Genomic DNA, 22355 nt, shown 5'->3' on the forward strand with positions numbered 1-22355 from the left:
ATTTGTTTTTTTCTTTTGAAAAGATGATACTTGGAGCAGAAGGAACCGCTGTGGAAAGTGGGGCTATATACTTTCGCCTGTGGTACGACAGAACTCCCCGCCCTATCATCCACCACCCCCTACTGCATTGCATTTCCTCAGCCCTAGACTCACGTGGACAGAAATCAGGCTCTAGCATGTCCACTGGAGGCAAGGACCACAGCCAGAGTTTCCAACACACGGAGGAAGGTAGTGAGAGAAGAATGGAGTGGCCACAAAGGCTGAGGCCTTTTTCCACAGCTTCACTCACTCCATCCTCCCAGAGCCCTGGGAGGTTTAAGCTACTTGGGACTCTTCAGCAAAGAAGCTCAAAGAGGCTAAGTAACTCCCCTAAGGACGTAATCCCTAGAAGTGGCTGGACAAAGGCAAAGCGTGTGGTCTGCAAGGAAAATTGAGAATATGATCGCAGATGAACTCAAAGGAGATGAAAAGAAGCAAAAGCAACAACGGTGGGGCACGCTGGCATTCTTTCCTTCCCAGCACAGGCAATGAGCTGGCAAGGAAACCCCAGCTGAGCCATGGTCTTTTGTGATAAAGAACTTCCAGAGGACCTAACCCTCATTCACAACCTGGAGAATAACGGTGCTCCTCAACAGTTCTGCTTTGCTTGTCGTGTTAACTTCAATTTATGATTTTCTAAAACTGAAACAATAAATCACAAGTCTCAACATGCTGGAAGCTAGATTGAGCTGGCCTAGAAAGCAGAGGGTGGATCTGAGAGTGCCCAAGACAGTTGGTCTCAAGGATCTGCCAAGACTGGTATTGTGGGAGCTCAGGCACTTCTTCGAGGGGCCATGCTAAGGAAACTTTCCTCTGAGGAGTTCTAGAGCAAAAATTTTCAATCTCTGTACCCCAGAATGGGAGTTACCTTTGCAAGCACACACACACACACACACACACACACAAGTGCAGCGTCCTTTGTTTTTTTAAGGAAAGGTATTATAGCACTGAAATATATATACATATATATACATATAAGTATGTATACATGTGTTTAATATGTATGCATATTTACTCCAAGTATTTCGATTAAATACGTATATGTGTATGTTATATGTTAAATATGTATATGTATATTTAATATACATACTTATAGGAACCTGGTGGCATAGTAGGTTACAAGGTCAGCAGTTCGAAACCACCAGCTATTCCTTAGGAGAAAGATGAAACTACTCCTGGAAAGAGTTCTATTCCTATACAGCCTTGAAAACCCACAGGTGCAGTTCTATCCTGTCCACAGGGTCACTATGGGTCAGCATCGACTCTACGGCAGTGAATTTTGAGATGAGGGTATATATTGTTAAACGAAATATATCTATTTATTTAGCTATTAAATATATATACATGCATATGGTTTTTTATTGTTGTTGTTGCCCTTTGAGATAGTTAAGGTTGATTGTGCCTACCTGGCCAATAAACACATGTGGGATCAATTGAAAGGCGGAAAGATAAATGTCTCGGTAAGCCTCGCCTTTCTAGTTCTCAGGTCTCTTGCTTTCTGATGGTCAGTCCAGGGTGCAGCTGCCTTAGCCAGTCCCCTGCTTCAGCTGGCAAGGCTCACTTCCCGCAAGACATCCCTGAGGAGAAGCCACATGGACCTACCCTGATGCAGCCCTGGGTGGTGGCACAGCCGTGTGGAGAGCCCTGCCAGTGCTGAGATGCTTACACATTCACTGATTGGGCTTTCCTCCTGCAGTTGGCGTCATACTGTGTGTTTTGTGAGATGGAGTTGGACTTTGTAGATTGGTGTCAGACATATGGGCTAATGTTGGACTTATGGGCTTGGACAGCACTGGGTTGGGATGCTTTCTTAATATACAATTACCCTTTATATAAAACTCTCTTATACATATGAGTTTCTGTGGATTTGTTTCCCTAGTTTACCCAGACTAACAAACCCATTAAGTTGCCATCAAGTCTAATCTACCTCATAGCTACCCTATGGCATAGAGGTGAACTGCCACATAGGTTTGTGAGGCTGTAATCTTTACAAAACCAGACTGCCACATCTTTCTTACAAAGAGCAGCTAGTGGATTCGAACTTCCAACCTTTCAGTTAGCAGCTAAGCACTAAACCACTAGGGCTCCTTATATGGAGGGATTAAAAACTTTGTGGAAAAAAAACAGAATTGTAATGTAATTTTTCCACAAATCTTTGAAACCCACTCATATAAAGTTACAATACATGTATATTTATACACACATTGTGTGTGTGTGTGTCTGTGTGTGTGTGTCTGTGTGTGTGTGTGTGTGTGTAGAAAGAGAGAGAGAGAAAATGAGTCAGAGTGTCCCTCAGTGATATAAGCAATAAAGCATTTTTCAGAAGAAATTGGAATTTCAAGTTCGTTCAAAAGCACGAAAATGCACTCAGCTGTTAAAAACCTTGGGGGACACAATTGCTGCAAAACGCACACAAGATCACCATGCATCAGGGTCAGCTCAATGACAAAAACAGTAAAGCTGTCCCACAAATGTTGTGAGGCCCCTCATCTGTATAATCTGTAATGGACCCAGCTTAAGATCACTTGCCTGAGCTGAAGCTCCTTTGCCTCTTAGAACCTGTGCAACCTTTAGCAATTTACACCACTTGCCCAACCACCCGGCCCCTGGTGGGTAAAATGCAGGGAATAGTAGCTGCCTCATAGGGCTACGTGAGGTTGGAATGTGCTGAGAGCAGCAATGCAGTGAGCACAGTGTAGCTCTGCAGGACTCGTGCAGCAACTATGCTGTCACCGAGATCTGTGGTTGAGTCAATTCTGAGCCAGAGACCCCGTGTGTTGGAGTAAAACAGCCCCATAGGATTTTCTTGGCTTTAAACTTTACAGAGCAGTTTGCCAGGATTTTTTTCCCCATGGCACCATGGGTGGGTTCAAACTGCCAACCTTTAGGCTAGTAATCAAGGGCACACTGCTTATAATTTATGGGAACCTCCTGATACTAATATCAGAAATAAACAAGCACTGCCACCGAGTCGATTCTGACTCATAGCGACCCTACAAGACAGGGCAGAACTGCCCCTGTGAGTTTCCAAGACGCTAACTCTGTATGGGAGTAGAAAGCCTTATTGTTTTCCTGTGGAGTGGCTTCAAACTGCTAACTTTGTGGTTAGTGGCTGCTGTAATTATTCAAAAGGTTACAAAATCTATTTGGGGTTTTTAAAAAGCATTTTGATGATTTAAAATATCATTAAAGAAAAAAAGTTTGAAATTACTGGTCGAAAGGCAAGAACTATTTCCAAGTCTCTTCATCTTGGAACAGCTGGCACACGGGAAAGCAGGTACTAATCCCGGTCCGACTAACAGGAGGATCTGCTGAAGCCCACCCAGCACCCCCAGTGCCAAGGGAGGGACAGGGCAGCCTGTTTACCCTGCCCTTCACTCAGCAAGGGTCCCAGCGAATCTACCGGAGGCACACACTCCCCTCTAATGTCGCAGCTGGGCTCAGAAGACAGGAGAAAAGGAAACTGAAATAGACACGATCACAATTCTTAGAAATAGCTACAACTACCTCTTCTCAAAAACTCTTTCTAGCAGTAACTCCCTACGCATTGAAGTCCAGTGAGTTGCTTACACAGCTTCCCTGGCATCCTTGGGAAGTTCTCAGTCAATGCAACGGTATCATGGGCTGTAACTCGCATTATTGATTAGCCCATACTCACATCTTACGCAAATTAAAAGACTACTGGTCTTAACTGGAAATCAATGGCTATTTAACTCCAGGTTGTTTTGATGGAAAAGAAGACTGCCCGAGAAGTGTCATATGGTGTGTGTGTGTGTGTGTGTGTGTGTGTGTGTGTGTGTGTGTGGTGCATCCACACATACAGGATAGAGGAAGTGAGACCCTGAAAGCCTCTCCTCAGATGGCCATTTTTATTTTCTACCACTTTTATCCACGCTGATCACATTCTCAGAAGTAGAAAAAGAGATAAGGGCACTAAAGGGCAAGGAGAACTGACCCCAAGAGTCAAAAAAGTGTCCCCAAAGGTCGCCAGGGCTAGCAGAGGCTTCTCAACCCTGACCTCCATTTAACTTCTCCTGGCCCCAAACACAGGGGCCCTCATAGCGTAGCAGATTACTCAGTGGGCTGCCAGCCAAAAGGTCAACAGTTTGAAACCACCAGCTGCTGCAAAGGAGAAAGATGAGGCTGTCTACTCTCTTAAAGATCTCCTGTCTTAGAAACCTACAGGGGAAGTTCTACCTTGAGCCCTCTAAGTCAGAACTGTCTCCAGGCCAGTGTGTTTGGTTAGTTTTTATTGGTGTTTATTTTGGCCCCAAACACAGTGACCCCGTGTGTTCCAGGGTAGAACAGCACCCTGGTTATCATCATTATGGAAACAACCTCCAGGTTCAGGTTCAACGATCAACTTTTAAGTTCTCAGTTGCGCATTATCCATTAATACCACCCAGGAATCAAATGGACAGCAATGGTTTGGTTTGGGGTTTGACCTGAGTCAAGGAGAGAAAGGGTAGGAATTAGTAAACATAGGGGGTAATGCTGTTCATAGCAAGCAAAGACGTGCCTGGGGGCAGAGCAGAAACAACAGTGACGTGTGGGCACTAGACTGTGTCATAGTGCTTTATTTCCTGTTTCATGGTTCAGAGTTCCCAAAGAACTGGGCACAGCTGCATTCTAAGGGAACCATCACATACCCCGAAGTCAGATGATTTGAGGACCATGGTGCTGTGGGTTAAGCGTGGGGCTGCTAGCAGCAAGGTTGGCAGTTTAAATCCCGTAGCCATCCTCCGGAGAAAGATGAGGCTGTCTACTCGCATAGAACTTAACATCTAGCAGACCCTATCTAGCATAGGCTCCCAAACTTCTTTGCCTTGCAGTCCCCTTGTGAGACCCCCAAAATAGATAGATAGATAGATAGATAGATAGATAGATAGATAGATAGATAGATAGATGGATGGACGGACGGACGCAATTAACTTGGAACTCTATTTTGAACTTTTGAACGATAGCCCATAATCCAAGCTCAAGTGTAGGTATCTGCTTTGGCAGCACCCCTCTGGGATCCGAGATCTTTCCTGCACATCCAGAGGGTGGTTTTCCCCATCTGAGGGAAAGACTGTAGCACGCCTGATGGCGATCAAGCAGAATCGACGTGATGGCATGGGTTATTTTGGTTTAGTTTATTTTTCTGTGGGGGTGAGGTGAAATGAAGGGGAACAAGTGAGAGTCTCTAAAAGATCAATATTAAACTATGAAATGCCTGGCAGTTTTTCACCTTTTATAAATGATTTTCCTTGAGTCAAAGCCATATGGGTGCTACAATAATGAGGTTATAAATAGGCTTAATATTCTAATGAGCTGCCTTTGAAAACCCAAAACTTATGCTCCCCTTCTAAACTGACAGCAAGAGCCCTCCCAGTTGGGCACAGGGAGGGTTTTCCGTGATGAGTAGTGGAATATTCAGCAGAGCACACGCCCAGTGAGAATTCCAAATCTGCCTTCAGTGTTTGCCCGGGTTTCTGGGTAAGGATGACTCCCACTGCTCCAGACCCCACCACCTCCTGTCTCCATCCGCCCTGACAGAGGGCAGGCTACTGCTGGTCCCCAGTCCAGCATGAGGACTTTGGGGACCTCATCTCAGAGCAGAGTCCCCTCCAGGGAGAGAAGACACAGAGCAGACCGGGAGGAACACAGTAAGCTGCCTGCATGTTCCCATGAGGGCACGTCACGTGGGGCTCGCTTGTGGGAAAGTGGACCGCGAGCAAAGCCCACAAAGCCCCATGAAATGAGCATGGATGTGTACGACCATCTGATCCTCCGGTTTTGTTTTTCACTGGTATGTGGGATGGAGACAACAGTACTGGCTCTCTGTAAAAAAAAAAAAAAAATGTCTGCTAGCTGTCTTAAATCGTGAGTGGGAACATATATCTGGCTGAGGGTGGCTGGTCCCAGCGCTGATTTCATGTCCATGCAAACCTAGGTTGGCAGAGTGAGGCCCATGGGTGACTAGCCCGCCTTTCCCACTGTTTGAAACAAGTAAGTGTCAATGAGAAAATACAAGAGGGCTTCAAAACGTCGGTGGAAAAATCCAGTTGTCATTTTTAATCCCATGTTTCCACAAATGGTTTGAAGCCCCCTCGTATATACAAACTTAAGATCTCCTGGAACTTTGTCAGACTCTTTTGTGGGGCGTTGGGGGGGGGGATTAGTAAAGAAATCGAGGGAGTTTCTCCTCTCGCTGCCTCAAGCCTGTTATCTTAATGGCCAAGAGACAAAGAAAACCACATTGGCCAAAGGATCGGAAACAGGCAAATACTACTACTACTACTACTACTACTACTACTACTACTACTACTACTACTATTAACCCCCTGCCATCCATCCTGTTGACTTCAACTTCGAGCAGCTCTAGAAGACAGAGCAGAACTGCTCTCTTTAGAGCAACCTAAACCCCACATCTTTAAGGGAGCAGACAGCTTTAGCATTCTCCTGAAGAGCGGCTGGTGGGTTTGAACTGCCAACCTTTCAGTAAGCAACCCAACGCTCAATCCACGGCTCCACCAGAGCTTGTTAAAAGATCTGAGGCAAGGCAAAGAATAATAAAATAGCATACATAACCCAACAATGAGGAAAGAATCCTTTCTGTCTAGGAGTCCTTGAATGGTTCAAACAGATCAACAAGAGCTCAGCTACAAACCAAAAGGTTGGAAGTTCAAGTCCATACAGAGGTACCTTGACAAAAAGGCCTAGGGATCTGCTTCCAAAAGGTCAAAGCAAGGAGAAGACTGTGGAGCCTTGGTCTCTGCACACAAGAAGCCACCATGTTTGTCTGTTTCTGTTTAAGTTTCCTAAGAGCATTGGAGGAAGTGGGCCTACAGACTCCCACTCGCTCACTGACCGTTCTAGAAGAGGATGATTTTCTTCAGAAATCAACTTCTCCCAAGGGTACAACACGCCACTAAGTTTGGCCCACAGGGATGACTAAGATTCAGCCTAAGCAAGGACGCTTTTGAGGGATGGGGTTTGGAGGTGGGGGAGATGAACCTGAAGAATGGGAGAATTCTTCTCTGAAACAGAGCTGTAAACAGGACGGTCTGTTTTTTATTTACTCCTGGAAACAAGTGTGTTTGTTCGCAAGTGTCATCTTGCTCCGACAGGGCAGTGGAAAGAGGAGAAACCTTTGAAGAGATGGTTGCCTAATCCAAATCAGACAGCCCCACAGGAAACCAGACCTGGTGCCGCCCCAACTCACACAGCAAATCCACCCTGTGCCCCGCCCCCACTCTCGGCTGGCCTGGCTCCTCATTGTTCGTCCTCCTCCCTTCCTCCCCAGGCCCTAGACTCTGCCTGGCAGACAGCTGGCCAGACTCAAGAATCCCAAACCTATATCCAGGCCTCAAATTCCAGCACTTTGATTACCATGGAGCAGGCCCCAGGAGCGAATGCCTCCCCAGAGAACAATGACATGGTCTCTTGGAAAGCACGAGTTTTTGAGCCGACCAAGAGCTGATGGTTCCCCTTTAACTGAAAAGTCCCCCATTTAAAGGAGGTGGGGGTTCAGATCATCAGTGGCATCAATAACAGCTGCAGCAAAGACTCGGTTGTAGATAAAGGTGACAGAAAGTGGCTGTTATCTTCATAGGCCAAGGAATATGATTTTTGCATGAATGATTTGTTCCTCTGGTCACGTAGTTACAATCATTCGCTGTGTTGTCAGTACAGTAAAACCCTGTGGGCGGGAATGAAAGAGATTTCTGTGACCTCCTTCCTGGGAGCCGGACTCCTATTTATATAAACATCAGTGAGAAAGGTTGGAAACAAAAATCTTTCTGTAGATCTGTGATGTGATGGCATGGTCAAAAACGGACACAAACCCAAAGGATTAAGACCAAAATCTCAGTTTCACAGAAATGTCCCTGGCATTAGGGATGGGTGGGCTTTTACACCCAGTTGTTAGCGATCTGCTTCAGTCCCCTGCTTTGTTTTGCCCATGAAGAAACTATCTTCTGAGCTCAGCACAGTGCCTGGCCTAGTACTCCCCATTGACCCTCAATAGAGTCCCCTCCCTCCCTCCTCTCCGAACCTCCTCCTCTTGGTTTCTAGCAAAATCTACTCCTAGCAAAGAGCTATGGGCACTGATCCTTTGAAGTCACTGGGTGGAGCAAAGGCTTAAGGTCCTAGGCTGCTAACTAAAAGGAGGTTCCAGTGCCCCCAAAGGCACCTTGGGTGGACCCATGGGAAACCTGATGGGGCACATGTCTACTCCTACATGGGCTCCCCAGGAGTGAGAACTGACCAAACAGAAAGTGGTTCCCTTGTAATCCCAGGGAAATGTAAGGCAATGTAATACTGAATTAAAATATTAAAGTGTTCTACAAGTATTATATTGAAATGTTAAGTTGACATAGAAGTAGAGTCCTTCCATTTCCATTGACAGCCCTATCTCACAAAAATCATCATCTGGGTAAATTCTTTCTCTGAACACAGACTCAGTAAAGTTTAAGACAGTGATTTTAGACAGCTGAGATCAGTTGCTCATTGCAATCCTGTGCTCCATAGCCATCTTTAGAATCACCAAGACTATATCGAGAGCAAATCCCCAATGCCACCTAGTTGATTCCAACTCACAGGGACACTCTATAGGATTTCTGAGGCTGTAAAGATGAGAGCAGAGGGTCTCCTCTTTCTCCCACGGAGCAGCTGATGGGTTTGAATGGCTGGCCTTGCCGTTAGCAGCCATGTCTTACTTGACAGCTCCTCCAGGACTCAGTGCACTGAGCCAGCCTTTCATTTTTTAAACCACGACCAATTCCATCCAGTGTTATAGGCAGAATGGTAGTTCTAAACCATATTTATGATAATTATGATGATTCATTTATTTCAAAATGAGCTACAAAAGGACCCTAATTTGTTTTTAAAAAATGTCTAGTTACACTTAATTAGCAGATAGGTTTTCCAAGTAACAAGCAATTAGAATAGCATATTAAATATAACATACTTGGAAGTACTTAATTTAAAGCTGCTGTCATACTCCTAACAGTCACTCTTAGACAACAGTTAAAGATAGAGAGATGAACAAGGGATAAGAAACGTTGGTTTGAAATAGCAAATACCTGGAAATTCAAAGAAAAATGTCTCCCTATCATATTTACTTGGTGGGTCTATCATAAAACACAGAGTAGAAAAAAGCCTTGCTTATTTAAAGCATTATATTTGTTGGGCATACAGGTAAGTGAGAATTTAGCGTTCGTTGAGTGTCCAAAAGTGACTCTTAGCCAGCATGCTCAATGTCCAAAAGTGACTCTTAGCCAGCATGATGGTCTACATTTTCTGTCACTCCTCTGGTGACTTTAAGGGAAGCAAAGCTGCCGCTCCAAACACTAGTAGGTCCCTACACTAGGTCCTTGGACGTGGAAGGGAAAAGGAGGAGGAGGAGGGATCATTTTGGGAAGTCCTTAAAGAGCAGAAAAGGGGATGAGTGAGAGGAGGCGATATGGAGGTTAGGCTATGGGGCAGGAAATATGGACAGGCTCAAGAGGTTGAGGCCCATCAGTGTCCACTCTATTTCAATATTATATTGAAATGTTAAGTTGACATAGAAGTAGAGTCCTCCCATTTCCATTGACAGCCCTATCTCACAAAAATCATCATCTGGGTAAGTTCTTTCTTTGTCCTGTTTGGCTTCCTAGGCCATGGCCTACTTCATCCCCTCCTGCTCACGGAATTCTGAGAACGACCTTGTCCACCTCTACATATTCTGTTTCTGTTTCAGTCCTCTCATTGTGGTGGGCCCGACACCAAGTAGTCAATATAAGCAGTCCAACCAAACCAAACCATGCCGTCAAATCAATGCTGACTCATAGCCACCCGCTGTCACTGTGGACGGGAGTAGAAAAATCCAGTCTTTGCCCCTCAGAGCTGCTGGTGACTTTGAACTGAGACCATGGGAAGTGGACCAACCTATAACCCCTACACCACCAAGACTCTGAAGTTTATTTTACGGGTTGAAATACTTAGCTATATGATTCTGAAGATGGTCTGTTCTGGTAAACTTATGACAACAGTAGAATTAAAATTCATTCTGTTATCAAGTTTCTATGAAGATTAGCATATTCAGACACATGTGAGGTATGTGTGCATGTGGATAAATGTAGAGGTATAATTTTTTTCTTCTTACTTTGCTGGAATATTTTCCATCTTTGCTTTAAACTTCAGCTATCTGCTTGTTTGCACTGTCACCCCTTCTCCTCAGGAATGTTAGCGCAAGCTTGCCAATGTGCTCTCTCCTCAGGGGTTACATCTATATAAATAGCACCTGGAGACTCAAGCTAAAACTCCTGCATTATCCTAGACTTCACATCTTCATTCTCACATCTGAGTTCATCCCTTGAAAATTCTCAAATCCATCCCACATCAGATCCAATGGCTTCCTATGACTAAGGCTCCCCAGTCTGGCAGATGAGGCCAACCCACACCCTCCTCCCCAGCATCCTGACCACTGATGCCGTATGTCTATGCAACAACCACCAGGTTCCCTCCTGACTTTGGATCTTTGCATCTAATGTCTACCCTGCCCTTGAATTCCCTAAGACACCCTTCTCTAATGCTTCACTTTACTAACACTTCCTTCGTCTTCATACCCAAACCCCTGGCCATCGAGTTGACTAAGACTCATAGTGACCCTACATAAGGTTTCCAAAACTATCAATCTGTACAGGGACAGATGGCCTCATCTTTCTCCTGTGGAGCATCTGGTGGGTGAGAACCACTGACCTTGTGGCCTGCAGCCCAGCGCTTACCCCACAGTACCAGCAGGGCCCCTGATGGCTTCTTCAGATCTCTCTTCACATCTCTCTTCGATGATGCCTTCCTGGATTCTTGGACCAGATTCAGGCCTCTTCTTACATTTTCATAGCACCCTGTGCACCTCTTTGTGGCCCTCACCACAGTATAAAAGTATTTGTGAAATTTCTTATTTAATGTCTACCTCTACTTGTAGATCGCACTATCCCTGAGGAACTGAATCTGTTGTTTCACACCGCATCTCTGATACCTAGCACAGAGCATGTCCATGGAATGTTCTAGGGAAGTGCTTGTGGAGTGACTGGATAATGGATGTGATTTCTGAATATTGATGTATAAGAAGGGACTTCTCCAAAAGTTTGCAGGAAAATTCCATTATCACTTAATTCCATTTTCCTATTAACCTTTTGAAGCACCCTATAAGTGTGTGTGTGTGTGTGTGTGTGTTTTAGAAAGTGCCTAGATGGTGTGTATAGTCATTCAAATATATAAACAAAATTTATTAGCTATACTCATGTTTTTAAGGTTTGTTGATTGGATTGTTCTCTTAAGCTTTTTCATAATTTATAGGCTTGTCTGAATTTTTCTTACGTTTATGAATACTCGTTTGTTTTGTTTAATAACATTTGTCAAGAGGCCTTTAAATAAAGAGAACACTGTAATGAAACGTGAATAATACCAACTCTGCATGGGCCCACTAGAAATTCTCCAGAAGTGGAGTGTTTCATTTGCTGTCCACTTATTACTAATGAAAGACGGGAACGGTCACTGTAAAGGCTTCGCATGGACTCTTTTAACTTCCTTGTATTTCGCAAGTAGTTTTTTGAGTTGCTCCTCAAAAAAGCCATGGAGATAGGTCGCATAGCACTTTTCCTCCATATGGGATACTGGAGATGAGAAAGGCGCTGTCCTATGAGGCAAAGAAAACTAAATACAGAAAACAGGAGCTAGAATTGTGGAAACCTCTCTGCTGAATATGAAAATTACTTTAGCATCATTCAGATATAGGTGAAATACGTGTATGGATCGATATATCAATACAATTTTTTCCTTCTTAAATCTTTTTTCCATCTAAATCTTTCCTTTGAATTTCATTTATCTACCTGAACATGCCTTCCCTTCTCCTCAGGATGTCACGCCATGCCTGCAAACGTGTGGCCCCCTCAGGGGTCCTAGCTATGTAAATGCCACCCAGAGACTCACACTGAAACACCAGTGCAGTGTCCTCTTCTCCACATTTGCCTCTGGGCTGCCACAGGTACGATGCAAAGAATGGTCCATGCATTTTGGCTGTGCAAGAATTTCAATTACTAAGTTTTCACAAATAAATTATGATAAGCAAGGAAAGGTGTGGTCATGTGCTACCTTGTTGCTGTCATGACAAGATGTGTCCGGTCAGTTCAGACGCATGGAGACACCGTGAACAACAGAAGGAAACACAGCCCAGTTCGGCACCATCCCCGCCATTGCTGCTACGTCTGAGTTCGTTGTGGAAGCCACCGCGTCAATCCACCTCCCCAAGGAACTTAGTCTCATGCACGGACCTTCTACTCTTCTCAGCATGATATCCACTCCAGGGGCTGGTCTCCGCTGACAACATGCCCAAAGTACTTGCCAAGTTTCATCATGTCCCTTCTAAAGAGCATTCTGGTTGTTCTTCTTCTAAGGTGGATTTGTTTGTTCTTCTGGCAGTCCATGATGCAGCAAATATCCCTCACCAACGCTATAATTCAAAGGCACTAATTCTTCTTTCAAAGGAGCCCTGGTGGTGTAGTGGTTATGCGTTGGGCTGCGATCTGCATGGTTGGCAGTTTGAAACCAACAGCAGCTCCACGGGAGAAACACTGGGCTTTCTACTCCCATAAAAAGTTACAGTCTAGGAAACCCACCAGGGATCGGGTCGCTACAAGTCAGCATTGACTCAATGGAAGTGAGAGAATTCTTCTTTGGCCTTCCTATTGCCTCTTCAGTTTTCCCATATATATGTGACAATTAAAAATGCCAAGACAGTCCAGTGCACCTGATTTCTCAAAATGATACCTTTACTTTTACACACTTTAAGGAGATCTTTAGCAGCATAGTTGCCCGGGGTAATATATCTTTTATTTCCTGACTGCTGTTTCCATGAGCATTGACTGTGTATTCCAGTAAAATGAATTTTTTTGACAGACTGACAATTTCCATCTGTCCTCCCTTTATCATTATGTTGCTTATTAGTCCAACAGTGGGACATTTGTTTGCTTTATGTTGCGGTACCATCCATATTGCGGGCTACGATATTTTGATCTTCAGTATAAGTACTTCACGTCTTCTTCGCTTTCAGCAAGCCAGGTCGTGTCAGCTGCATCGCAGAGGCAGTTAAGGAGCCTTCCTCCAGGCTTCAGCCCATGGTCTTCCTCATCCAACCCAGCTTCTCAGGTTATTTGCGAAGCGTACAGGTTGAGTAAGTGTGGTGAAAAGATACAACCTTGATGCCTGTCTTTCTCGATTTTAAACCACGTAGCATCCCCTTCTTCTGTTTGAACAACTGCCACAGTCCACCTGGGCACCATTAAAAGTTCTGGAATTCCTGTTATTTTCAATATCATCCATAGTTTATTATGAATAATGTCAAGTGCCTTTACACGGTCAATAAAACAGAGCTAAACATCTTTCCAGTATTCTCTGCTTTCAGCCTCGATCCGTTTAATGTGGAATGACATCCCTCATCCCACACCCTGTTCTGAACTACCTGGAATTTCTGGCAGTCTCCTGTCCATGCACTGCTATAGCCATTTAAAAAAAAACTCTTTAGCAAATATTACTTTCATATAATAATAATAATTTTGTTCAGTAATTTCTACATTCTGTTGAATCACCTTCCCTTGGAATGGGCACAGATATGGATCTCTTCCAGTTGGCTGGCCAAAGAGCTGTCTTCCAAATTGCTTAGCACAGATGAACACTTCCATTGGTGCATTTGCTTGTTGAAATCGATTGCTTCGGTATCCAAAGACAGAATATTTCACATCAAAGGTGTGAATCTGATTACTCTTTTTAATATTTTTTTCCCTTGTAATGTATAATGAGAATATATTTTGGAGACCCTAACTTGGTCTTCATTAGGGAAAGAAATAAAAGGAAAAAAATCAAAATCAACCTCTCAGACATAAATGTCCTCCTTCTCTGAATCCCAGCGAACAATGCTGATAACGTTCATTTAGAAATCAATGAATATGCTCCCTCTTATTGGTACTTAGCTTGGCACAGGTCTCAGGAGCTATCGTCTATCCCTCATTAGACCCTACGATTGCCGAGGGCAAGGCCTTTCTTATCATAGCTTCATATCCCTTCTGAAGCTCCTATTGGTGGCGGTGGTGTTATTGTTGGCAGCTGCCCAAGTCTGCCTGCAACTCCTGGCAATCCTCTGCAGGAGGGAATGCACCCCTGCCTGCCCTGCACCATCCCCAGGCTCAATGGATCCCACTGTTGTGCCGTAGAGGGTTTTAACTGGCTGCCTTTTAAAATAAATCTATAGGCCTTTCTTTTACTCTGGATGCTCTCCTGAAACCTATTCATCACCATACAAATATATATTTCCACTGACAGAGAGGTAGTGGCTACACAGGAAGCTCATTGGCTGGGAATCGGACTCTTGCAGTACATGGAAGGTGAGAATTCTGCCACAGAGCCAGCATTGCCCTCCTTGCAAGTTACTAATACCTCGAATATCATCAGAACCTGATGATTAAAAGGTGCTGAACCATCTCAGAATTCCTTATGAAATGGTGGCTTGGAAGGACCAATTCATACCCTAAATACATAATCTGGAAGAAGTAGACAACTTTTAAAAGTAGTCTACCATTGTATGTTTGCCTCAAATTCACGTCAAAGCCATTTTCCTAAGGTAATTCATTCCCAAGGTTTTAGGTAAGAACCACGGTCCTCACACCCCTTGCTCAAGGCCAGAGGTCTCTATAGTTCCAAAGTGCTATCACCAACAGCTAGTTAGACATCCAGTTCCGCATGTCTAAACCCATGTTCATCATCCTGCTTCATCCAAGCCTGCTCTTATTTCAAGATAAATATCACCAAACTCACTGAGACAGCTGAACCCTCAAAAACTCAGAAGGCTTCTCCTTCTTCCGCTCAGTCTACACCACCCAACTACCATAGAGGGGATTACAACTCATAGTGACCCCATGTAGGTTTCCAATGCTAGAAATCTTTACAAGAGCAGACAGCCTCGTATTTCCCCCAGAGTCACCAGTGGATTATAAGCCACCAACATTGAGATTAGCAACCCAACGTTTACCCAACAAAGCCACCAAAGCAAAGCCAAACTCCCTGCCATCATGTCAATGCTGACGCATAGCTGACCCCCTGTGAGTTCCCAAGACTGTAACTGTTTATAGGAGTAGAAAGCCCAGCCTTTCTCCCATGGAGCTGCTGGTGGCTTTGAACTGCTGACCATGTGAATTGCAGCCCAACACCTTAATCACTACACCACCAGGGCTCCTAACAGAGCCACCAGGGCTCTCAATTCTGTTTCCAAATGGGCCTCCAATGACTTCATCCTCCATAGTACGACCTCCCTCCAGGCATCTTCTCAAACTCACCTCTGCATCACACAAGTCTTGCCTCAAATCTGCCCACACACTTCTTCCAGAATGTGGTAGTTATATAAACATTGGTCAATTTGAGGATTAAGAATTAGGGGTGGAGTCTAGCCTATCAATCAGATCATAGCCAATGAGGCTTCTGTGTGGGTATGGCCTTCTCCTGAGAATTCTGGAAAATCTGGTATTTCCTCCTTGGAGGCAGAAAACACCTCTCTCTCGCTACTGCTCTCTGGGAAACATTGCAGAAGACAAGCCACATGGATGCAATCAGACCTCGGAAGCCGGAGAAGCCACAGAGAGACCCCTGCAGCACTGAGATGCTTACAACACCACCGGACCCAAAGAGTTTCTACCCACTGGCTTGTGATTGTCCTACATTTGGCTTCATTGCATGTGTTTTGTGAGTCTGAAGAGGACTTTATAGATTGGTATTGGACCTATGAGCTAATATCAGATTTATGTCCTTGGACGGGACTGGGTTGGGATGTTTTCTCAATGTTCAATTCCTCTTGTATATAAACCTCTCCCTTGTATACATATGTGTGTCCATGGATTTGTTTCTCTCGTCTACCCAGACTAACACACAGAAAAATCATTCTAAAGTTTAAATTTCATGTGTTGTTCATCTCCATCTTCAATTTTTTAATAATCCCTTTAAAATCTAATAAGAAAATCCAAAATACCGAAATTAAAAAGAAAAACGTTTCTCTCAAACTACAGGCATGCAGACGCTAAAGAAAACATAAACTTAAATTTAAACATGGAGCGTGAGGAATAAAAGAAAATTTTAATTTGGAAAAGTCTATGTGTCACCACAAAGCACCAGCTATCCTTTGCTGCATGCTCTCTCACTTCTTGCTGCGCCAGGTCGTCCAGCGCCTCTCTACCTGTGCCCCCTCTCTAGCTTTCTCCCACCTCGATCCATCCTTCCATATTGTGCTGGATGAGCGTCAAGAAATCTTTTAAGGAGAGTAGCTAAGGCCCCTGGGAAATGATCTCCAGGGGAGTACATAAGCTGGATAAATTATAGACCAAGGACCAATTTGGAGGTCAACTGCTTCTAAGAAGACCTGGGAGATTTCTGTTCATAGCCCCATGTTAAATGACTTAAAATAGGCCTAACATACACTCTCCTTTGGGAATTGCCAAGGAGAGGCGGATATAGAAGCCACAGGGACTCCAGTTATGGCCCTAGCAAGTCTAAGCAGTTTTCCAGTTGTCCATAAGAACAGCTCAGAACTCCGGGCTGATAGAATTATGCGGGAATGACTGGATGAGTCTCTGTGCTCACTGCATCTCACGAATGTTTGCAAAAGGCTGGCATCGATGAGAGGAGGTCACGCACATTGCTTTCCTGAGACCCTAAGGACTCAGCCTAGGATGAATTCACAGCCCTCCCAAGCAGAAGGAGCTCACTACACACCCCTCAGTAGCCACATTCACCACCTCAGGTATCCATGTCAGTCCTCCCCAAGGCCTATTCATTTCAGAATGGCAGGTAAGCGTCTTACTCACTGTTGCATACCCAAGGTTTAGCAAAGTGTTTGGCCCATAACAGACACTCAATATGTGCTAAGGGAGTAGCCCCACATTGCCTGAACATTAATGACACTATTAAAAACTGCAGATAAATAAAAAGAAAACATCTAATGAAAGGGCTAAATGTGACATCAAAAATGTTAGTTTCTTTGCCAATGGTCTCCCCATGCCCATCTTTGCTGTAGAGTGTAGAAGAGTCACATACACTCTCTATACTTCAGTGGGATTGTCCAGACTTCTTTGGGGAAATCTAACTCAAAGCAGCTAGCTAAATCAAGAATGGATGGATGGGTTGGCCCATGTGGAAGTGGGGCCTCTGGAAGTAAACCAGAGATACCTCTCATATCCTCTAACCTCTGCTTCTCTCTTACATTGGCCTTACAGCACCCTAACAAAGAAAGGCCTTTACTATAAAGCCAGTGGCAGCCACCACGCAAGCTCGGGAAGGGAACACATCTCTCTCCCATGTCCAATACAGAAATCTCAAGGAAAGACTTCAATGCCCTGTTAGGCTGGCTTCCACTCCTCTACAAGACCTATTGCTTTTTGGCAGGAAGTAAGAATGTGACTGCAGTGGGAAACGACAACCCTGGCTCATGAGCCCATCACCATAGCAGGATGCAGGGGCTAGTGAGAGACAGTATCTGTTTCTGTAATAAGGGGGAGGGATTTAGTGGGTAAAAAAGAAAAACAATAGCTATCCTAGTCTTTTATGGGTGGCATCCACATAATTAATCTAATGGTATTTTTCATTTTATAAAATTAGTGCCTTTATATTATAAGACTGTTTTAGAAAATGGGGGGGGGGAGCATCACCATCTTCATAGAGTTCTGTGTCAGCAGAAATGTAATATACTGACTACCTCATCGTTGAGCAAAATGAATGCATGGTAGCTGAGGTCATTACAAATGAGACCATGAAGGCCAAGAAATTATTCAGCTTGGTGGAACCAGTTCTCTTGCACTCAGCTGGAAAAAACAGAACAGAAATGGCACAGAAACACCATTTTGTCATCATATAGCAGGCTGGCCGTGGGAGACTCTTAGTCAGTACCCAGCATGCAAACCACCACCCAGCTTCTCAAGCCCAAGAGGCCAAGCGGCATCATCAGGAAATGAAGGATACCCTGAGTGCTTCGGGGCTCGGATTGAAGATACTGTCGCAAACCAGTGTGGTTTTTATTTGGGGGGGGGGGGCCGGGGGGGAGACAGACTTTGAAAAGATTCCATCCACTTCTGCGAAGGAAAGAGGCACAACAGCTCATGGGGAGAATGGAGTTTGGTGGAAAAGCAAGGGCGGGGCTGGTTCATCATAGGAAATAGGACTCCACCCCTGTGGAGGCTTTAATTGAGGTAGTTTAGGTATGCATGTGTATCCCCTCCCTGCTCAGAAAGATGGAGACATGTATGGATGAAGCTGGGCAGGGCATCATACCCCTTCCATCACAGCTGGCCTCTCAGAAGTAGTGGCCCTCACCTGTCCCGGGAAGTGGGGAGTCACAACAGCACACGTAACACCTAAGCATGGAGTGTTGCAGCACTTCGGCTGGGGTGGTTAGTGTTCCGCTCTGACATTTCTAGTGTAGGTGCACTAGTAGTGTGCTAGGTTTTTTTTTAACACTTCCTAATTCTATGTACTATTGAGAAGGGAGGAACCCTGGTGGTGGTCTGGGTTATACCTTGGGCTGCAAGGCTAGCAGTTTGAAACCACAAGTCACTCCACAGGAGAAAGATGAGGCTTTCAATTCCTGTAAAGATTTACAGTCTCAGAAACCCACAGAGGCAGCTCTACCCTGTCCTATAGCATCACTATGAGTTGGAATTCACTAGATGGCAGTGAGGTTGAGAAAGGAGCTTTAGTGGTGCTGTTAAGTAAGCGTTGGACTGTTAACCACAAGGTCAGCAGTTCAAACCCACTAGCTTTTCCGAAAGAGAAAGATGGGGATTTCTGCTCTGGTCAAGATTTGTAGCCTTGGAACCTCTATTTAAACTTGCTATGAGTTGGAATTGACTAATTGGTCAATTAGTCAATACTACTGAGATAGTGAGACATGCTAGAGAGAGGAAAAAAGGCAAGGAGAGGTGCAGGCTGTATTGTATACAGGATCCACCTATGCTGTAGGGTCTTGAGAAAGAGAATCACAACAATTCTCTTGTTACTGGTAAAAACCACTCCTCGCCAGTGCAGAAAACGGGGCAGATAAATGGAGAGGGAATGAGGCATCGGTGGTTCAGTAGCAGACTTCACCCCTTCCACGTGCAAGGGCCTTGTTTGAGGCCCAGTCAATAAATGCACTTCGCGCACAGCCACCACTCTGTCTTGTGAGTTCTCGTGACGCTGAACAGACTTCGGGGAAACTTCCAGACGAACACGGACTACCAAGGAAGGAAGGAAGCCCTGGAGAGTGACTATGGAAAATTAGCCAGTGTAAACGCTACAGATCACAGCAGCCTGGATCACAACCTATTATGCGGATGATACAGGACCAGGCGGAGTTAGAAACAAGGGGGAAGGGCACAGGGTCGTGGGCAGAATGCCTAGTTAACACAAGTGTGGGAAACTCAGTCCTGGGTCACACTTGGCCACAGCTTGCCCTGTACTGTAGTGGTTACAGGCAATCATGACTGACTGAAGTCTATACTTACATTTTGGATTTTAAAAAGACTCGTTCTTTATGCTTCCCTCATCACATGTTCTTTGAAGACCTACTTTGTGCTGGACTCTATTCTAAGCCCTCTATTCTAAGACAGACACAGTGTCTGTCCCCTGGAAACATGCATCTCAGTGGAGGAGATTAAACTTCTAACGCCAGACTGAACAGGGGAATTACTGACAACAAAATACCACTGCGTAGTCCCAGCGTGAGATAATACCGTCCTGAACGTGGAGGGCTCTTAGACAAGCCGAACCGAATCCCTGCCCACGAGGGTGCTGTGGTAATGAATGGATATCGATGTCCACTCGTGGCTCTCGGGCCAATCTACAACATTATAAGAACAGCTTTCTTTCTGTGACCCACAGTCTGTCGTGTGGACAAATACATACACACCCTTCCATCTCCTAAGGCTGTCTATTTTTGTGGTCTACCAAAGCATTATTCCAAGTTGTGCAAATGAGCATGTGTTTGGATTTCCAAAGTCTTTCACCACTTATTATAGTGTCTGTTCCGTTTTTGAAAAAATCATAATAGTAGTAAAAATACAATAACAACCCTAACAGGTCCTTTTCAAAACCATCAGTGATGCTAAAGAGGTCGTGGACTGGATCGCAGTGGGGAGGATCTGGCTCCAGCAGGAGAAGAATTCAAAAACATACGCTTGGAGAAGAATGTGCCCACACATTTTACGTTCCAAGGCGCTGGGTAGATGGAAGAGATGAAGAAAAGGAAAACACAGATTCATCACACTGCAACTCCTCAGGGTTGGCGGGGAGGGAGAAGCCAGCCAGATATGCAGCAGAGAACGCTACAAGACAGGATACTGTACGTGCTACATGCTTTCTGGCACCCGTTCCTCCTCAGCCTGGCAGGTTTGGCTGAACACTTGTCTCCAGTCAGAGTAGTTGGGGGGATCAGAAGGAACTGTAAAGCAGCCCAGTGCCTGAGTGTGTAAACACCAGTCTTTCTTATGAGGGTGGCAAGGAGCTAGCTGCACAACTTACCCACTGTATGCCTCAGCCCCAGATTTGGGCAAGGGACTACACTTCCTACTGGGACCTCAGCTCTCCACAGAGGACCACCAGGGAGGGCCGTCAACACAACTCTGCAGAAGCTCCCCTATGTTGCGTGTATCTAAACCTTCAAGGGAGCTTACCAGGCAGAAAGACAAGATTTCCAAATAAGCTGACAGCCTCTACATGCAGTGGCCAGACAGCTCAAAAAATCACATTCCATGCCATGGATTCCCATGTAGTTCAATGGCAATAAGGCTTACTTGGATTGCTGACAAGAAGACTTTTTAGAACTTGTCCTTTAAGTCGGGACTCCCGAAAGAAACACAACACAACACCACCACCCCTGTGTTGCTTCCCCTGAGAAATATTAAGACATGTGAGTTGGGGTGTGGCCCCCTCTCAGCTAAAACCAGTATAAAGTCGGTACCTTTATTTGTTGTGTATATATTTGCAAGGGTGGGTGTTTGTATGTGTGCACTTTTGAAAACAATAACTGCAGCACCACAACCTGCTGGGAAGCCTGATTTCCCATCATTGCCCTTGAGAACAACAAAAGCGTCAGAGACTATACTTGGAGAGAAACTATTGTGTCAAAACCCCCACTAGATAGCGGATGCATGCCTACTGAGGAATTAGGGAAGGTGTCTTTGGGCTCTGCTGGTCAACCTAGGAGCAAATGGTTAATGTGCTTCCATCACTACATTTTCTGATGGGAGTGTTACCGAAATCTTGTCCTGGCAAAGATCACGTACGTCAAGCCACCTCTGTAGCCCCCAAGAGCTCAAGGGAGTGAATGAAAGCTGGGGAACTTCTTGAGGTCTCAGGAATCAGCGCACTGCATTCCAACAACCCCGGTATTGCTAGAGAAAAACCCAAGGGCAAATGCCTCAGATTCCCACTGTCTCCCAAAGACTTTTTCCTTCTTGTACACCATTTCAGACTCCAAAGTATCCCGAGAACATATCAGAAATTGACCTGGGCGGGGTAGAGGAGGAAGAGAAGAGAATTCGGAGACAAGAAGTGCTTTTTAAATTTGAGCCACTGATGCAGAAAGAGAATCTCTTCTTTTGATTAAAAACCCCTCGCCTGGATCCCCCAAACGTTTCTCCAGTGGCAAAACACCTCCTTGTCTGACGACTACAACTGCCTCATCGAAAGGCATCGCCTTCCTGCACCCGCTCCCCCGGCCCCCCACCCCACAAAAAAGGCATAACTTGAAAATCACAAGACATCCTGAGACGCTCCAAAAGAAAGCCTTGGCTCTGTGGACCGGCAGCAGAGACTGTAGGGAACAGAGACGCAGCTGTGGAACTTCTCTGGGGCTGTATTTATTTAAAGGGCCCTGTGGTTGAGGCTGGGGCTTGGTAGTAAAAGGAGGGTGGGACGGGAAATGGGGAAAAAGAGCTGAATGGATTTACTTACAGTCCTCGGAGCCTCAGCCAGATTTTCTCAATCTGTTCCGGTTGCAGGTATTTCAGAGAGTTGCTCTCAAATTCTTCAATCTCCTTGGTGGGCGACTCCATGGCTGCAGGGATCACCGGGAGTAAGGAGGAGAGAGTTTGGGCTGTCCCCTCCAGGCGCTCCCCGTCCCTGGCGCCCAAGCCCAGACTTAGATGGGGCTCCGATCACAGGGGACCATGGCTCCAGGTGAGCCCCGGGGGCAGCTGCGGGTCCCAGCCAGGGTCCCACACTAACGCCCAGCGATAGGCACCTCGGATCTTTTCCAAAGCCAATGGGCAGGGACG

The 22355-nt window shown here is 45.2% G+C and overlaps 1 protein-coding gene across 5 annotated transcripts in view; it reads right to left on the reverse strand.

Annotated features, from left to right (window-relative positions):
- The window catches only part of PDE1C (phosphodiesterase 1C), a 329943-nt gene extending 307733 nt beyond the window's left edge, over positions 1 to 22210 (reverse strand). For all 5 annotated transcript variants that reach the window (XR_006679955.1, XM_004702764.3, XM_045288741.1 and 2 more), the window contains exon 1: positions 22033 to 22210. Coding sequence is in view for 4 of the 5 variants with exons in the window: in XM_004702764.3 (XP_004702821.1) it covers positions 22033 to 22133 (101 nt within the window). In the remaining variant the exon portion in view is untranslated. The remainder of the gene's footprint in view (positions 1 to 22032) is intronic.
- Between the last annotated feature and the right edge of the window lie 145 nt (positions 22211 to 22355).

This window comes from Echinops telfairi, unplaced genomic scaffold, assembly GCF_000313985.2.
Source record: "Echinops telfairi isolate 266 unplaced genomic scaffold, ASM31398v2 ScPeMD7_23;HRSCAF=83, whole genome shotgun sequence".
Lineage (NCBI taxonomy): Eukaryota > Metazoa > Chordata > Mammalia > Afrosoricida > Tenrecidae > Echinops > Echinops telfairi.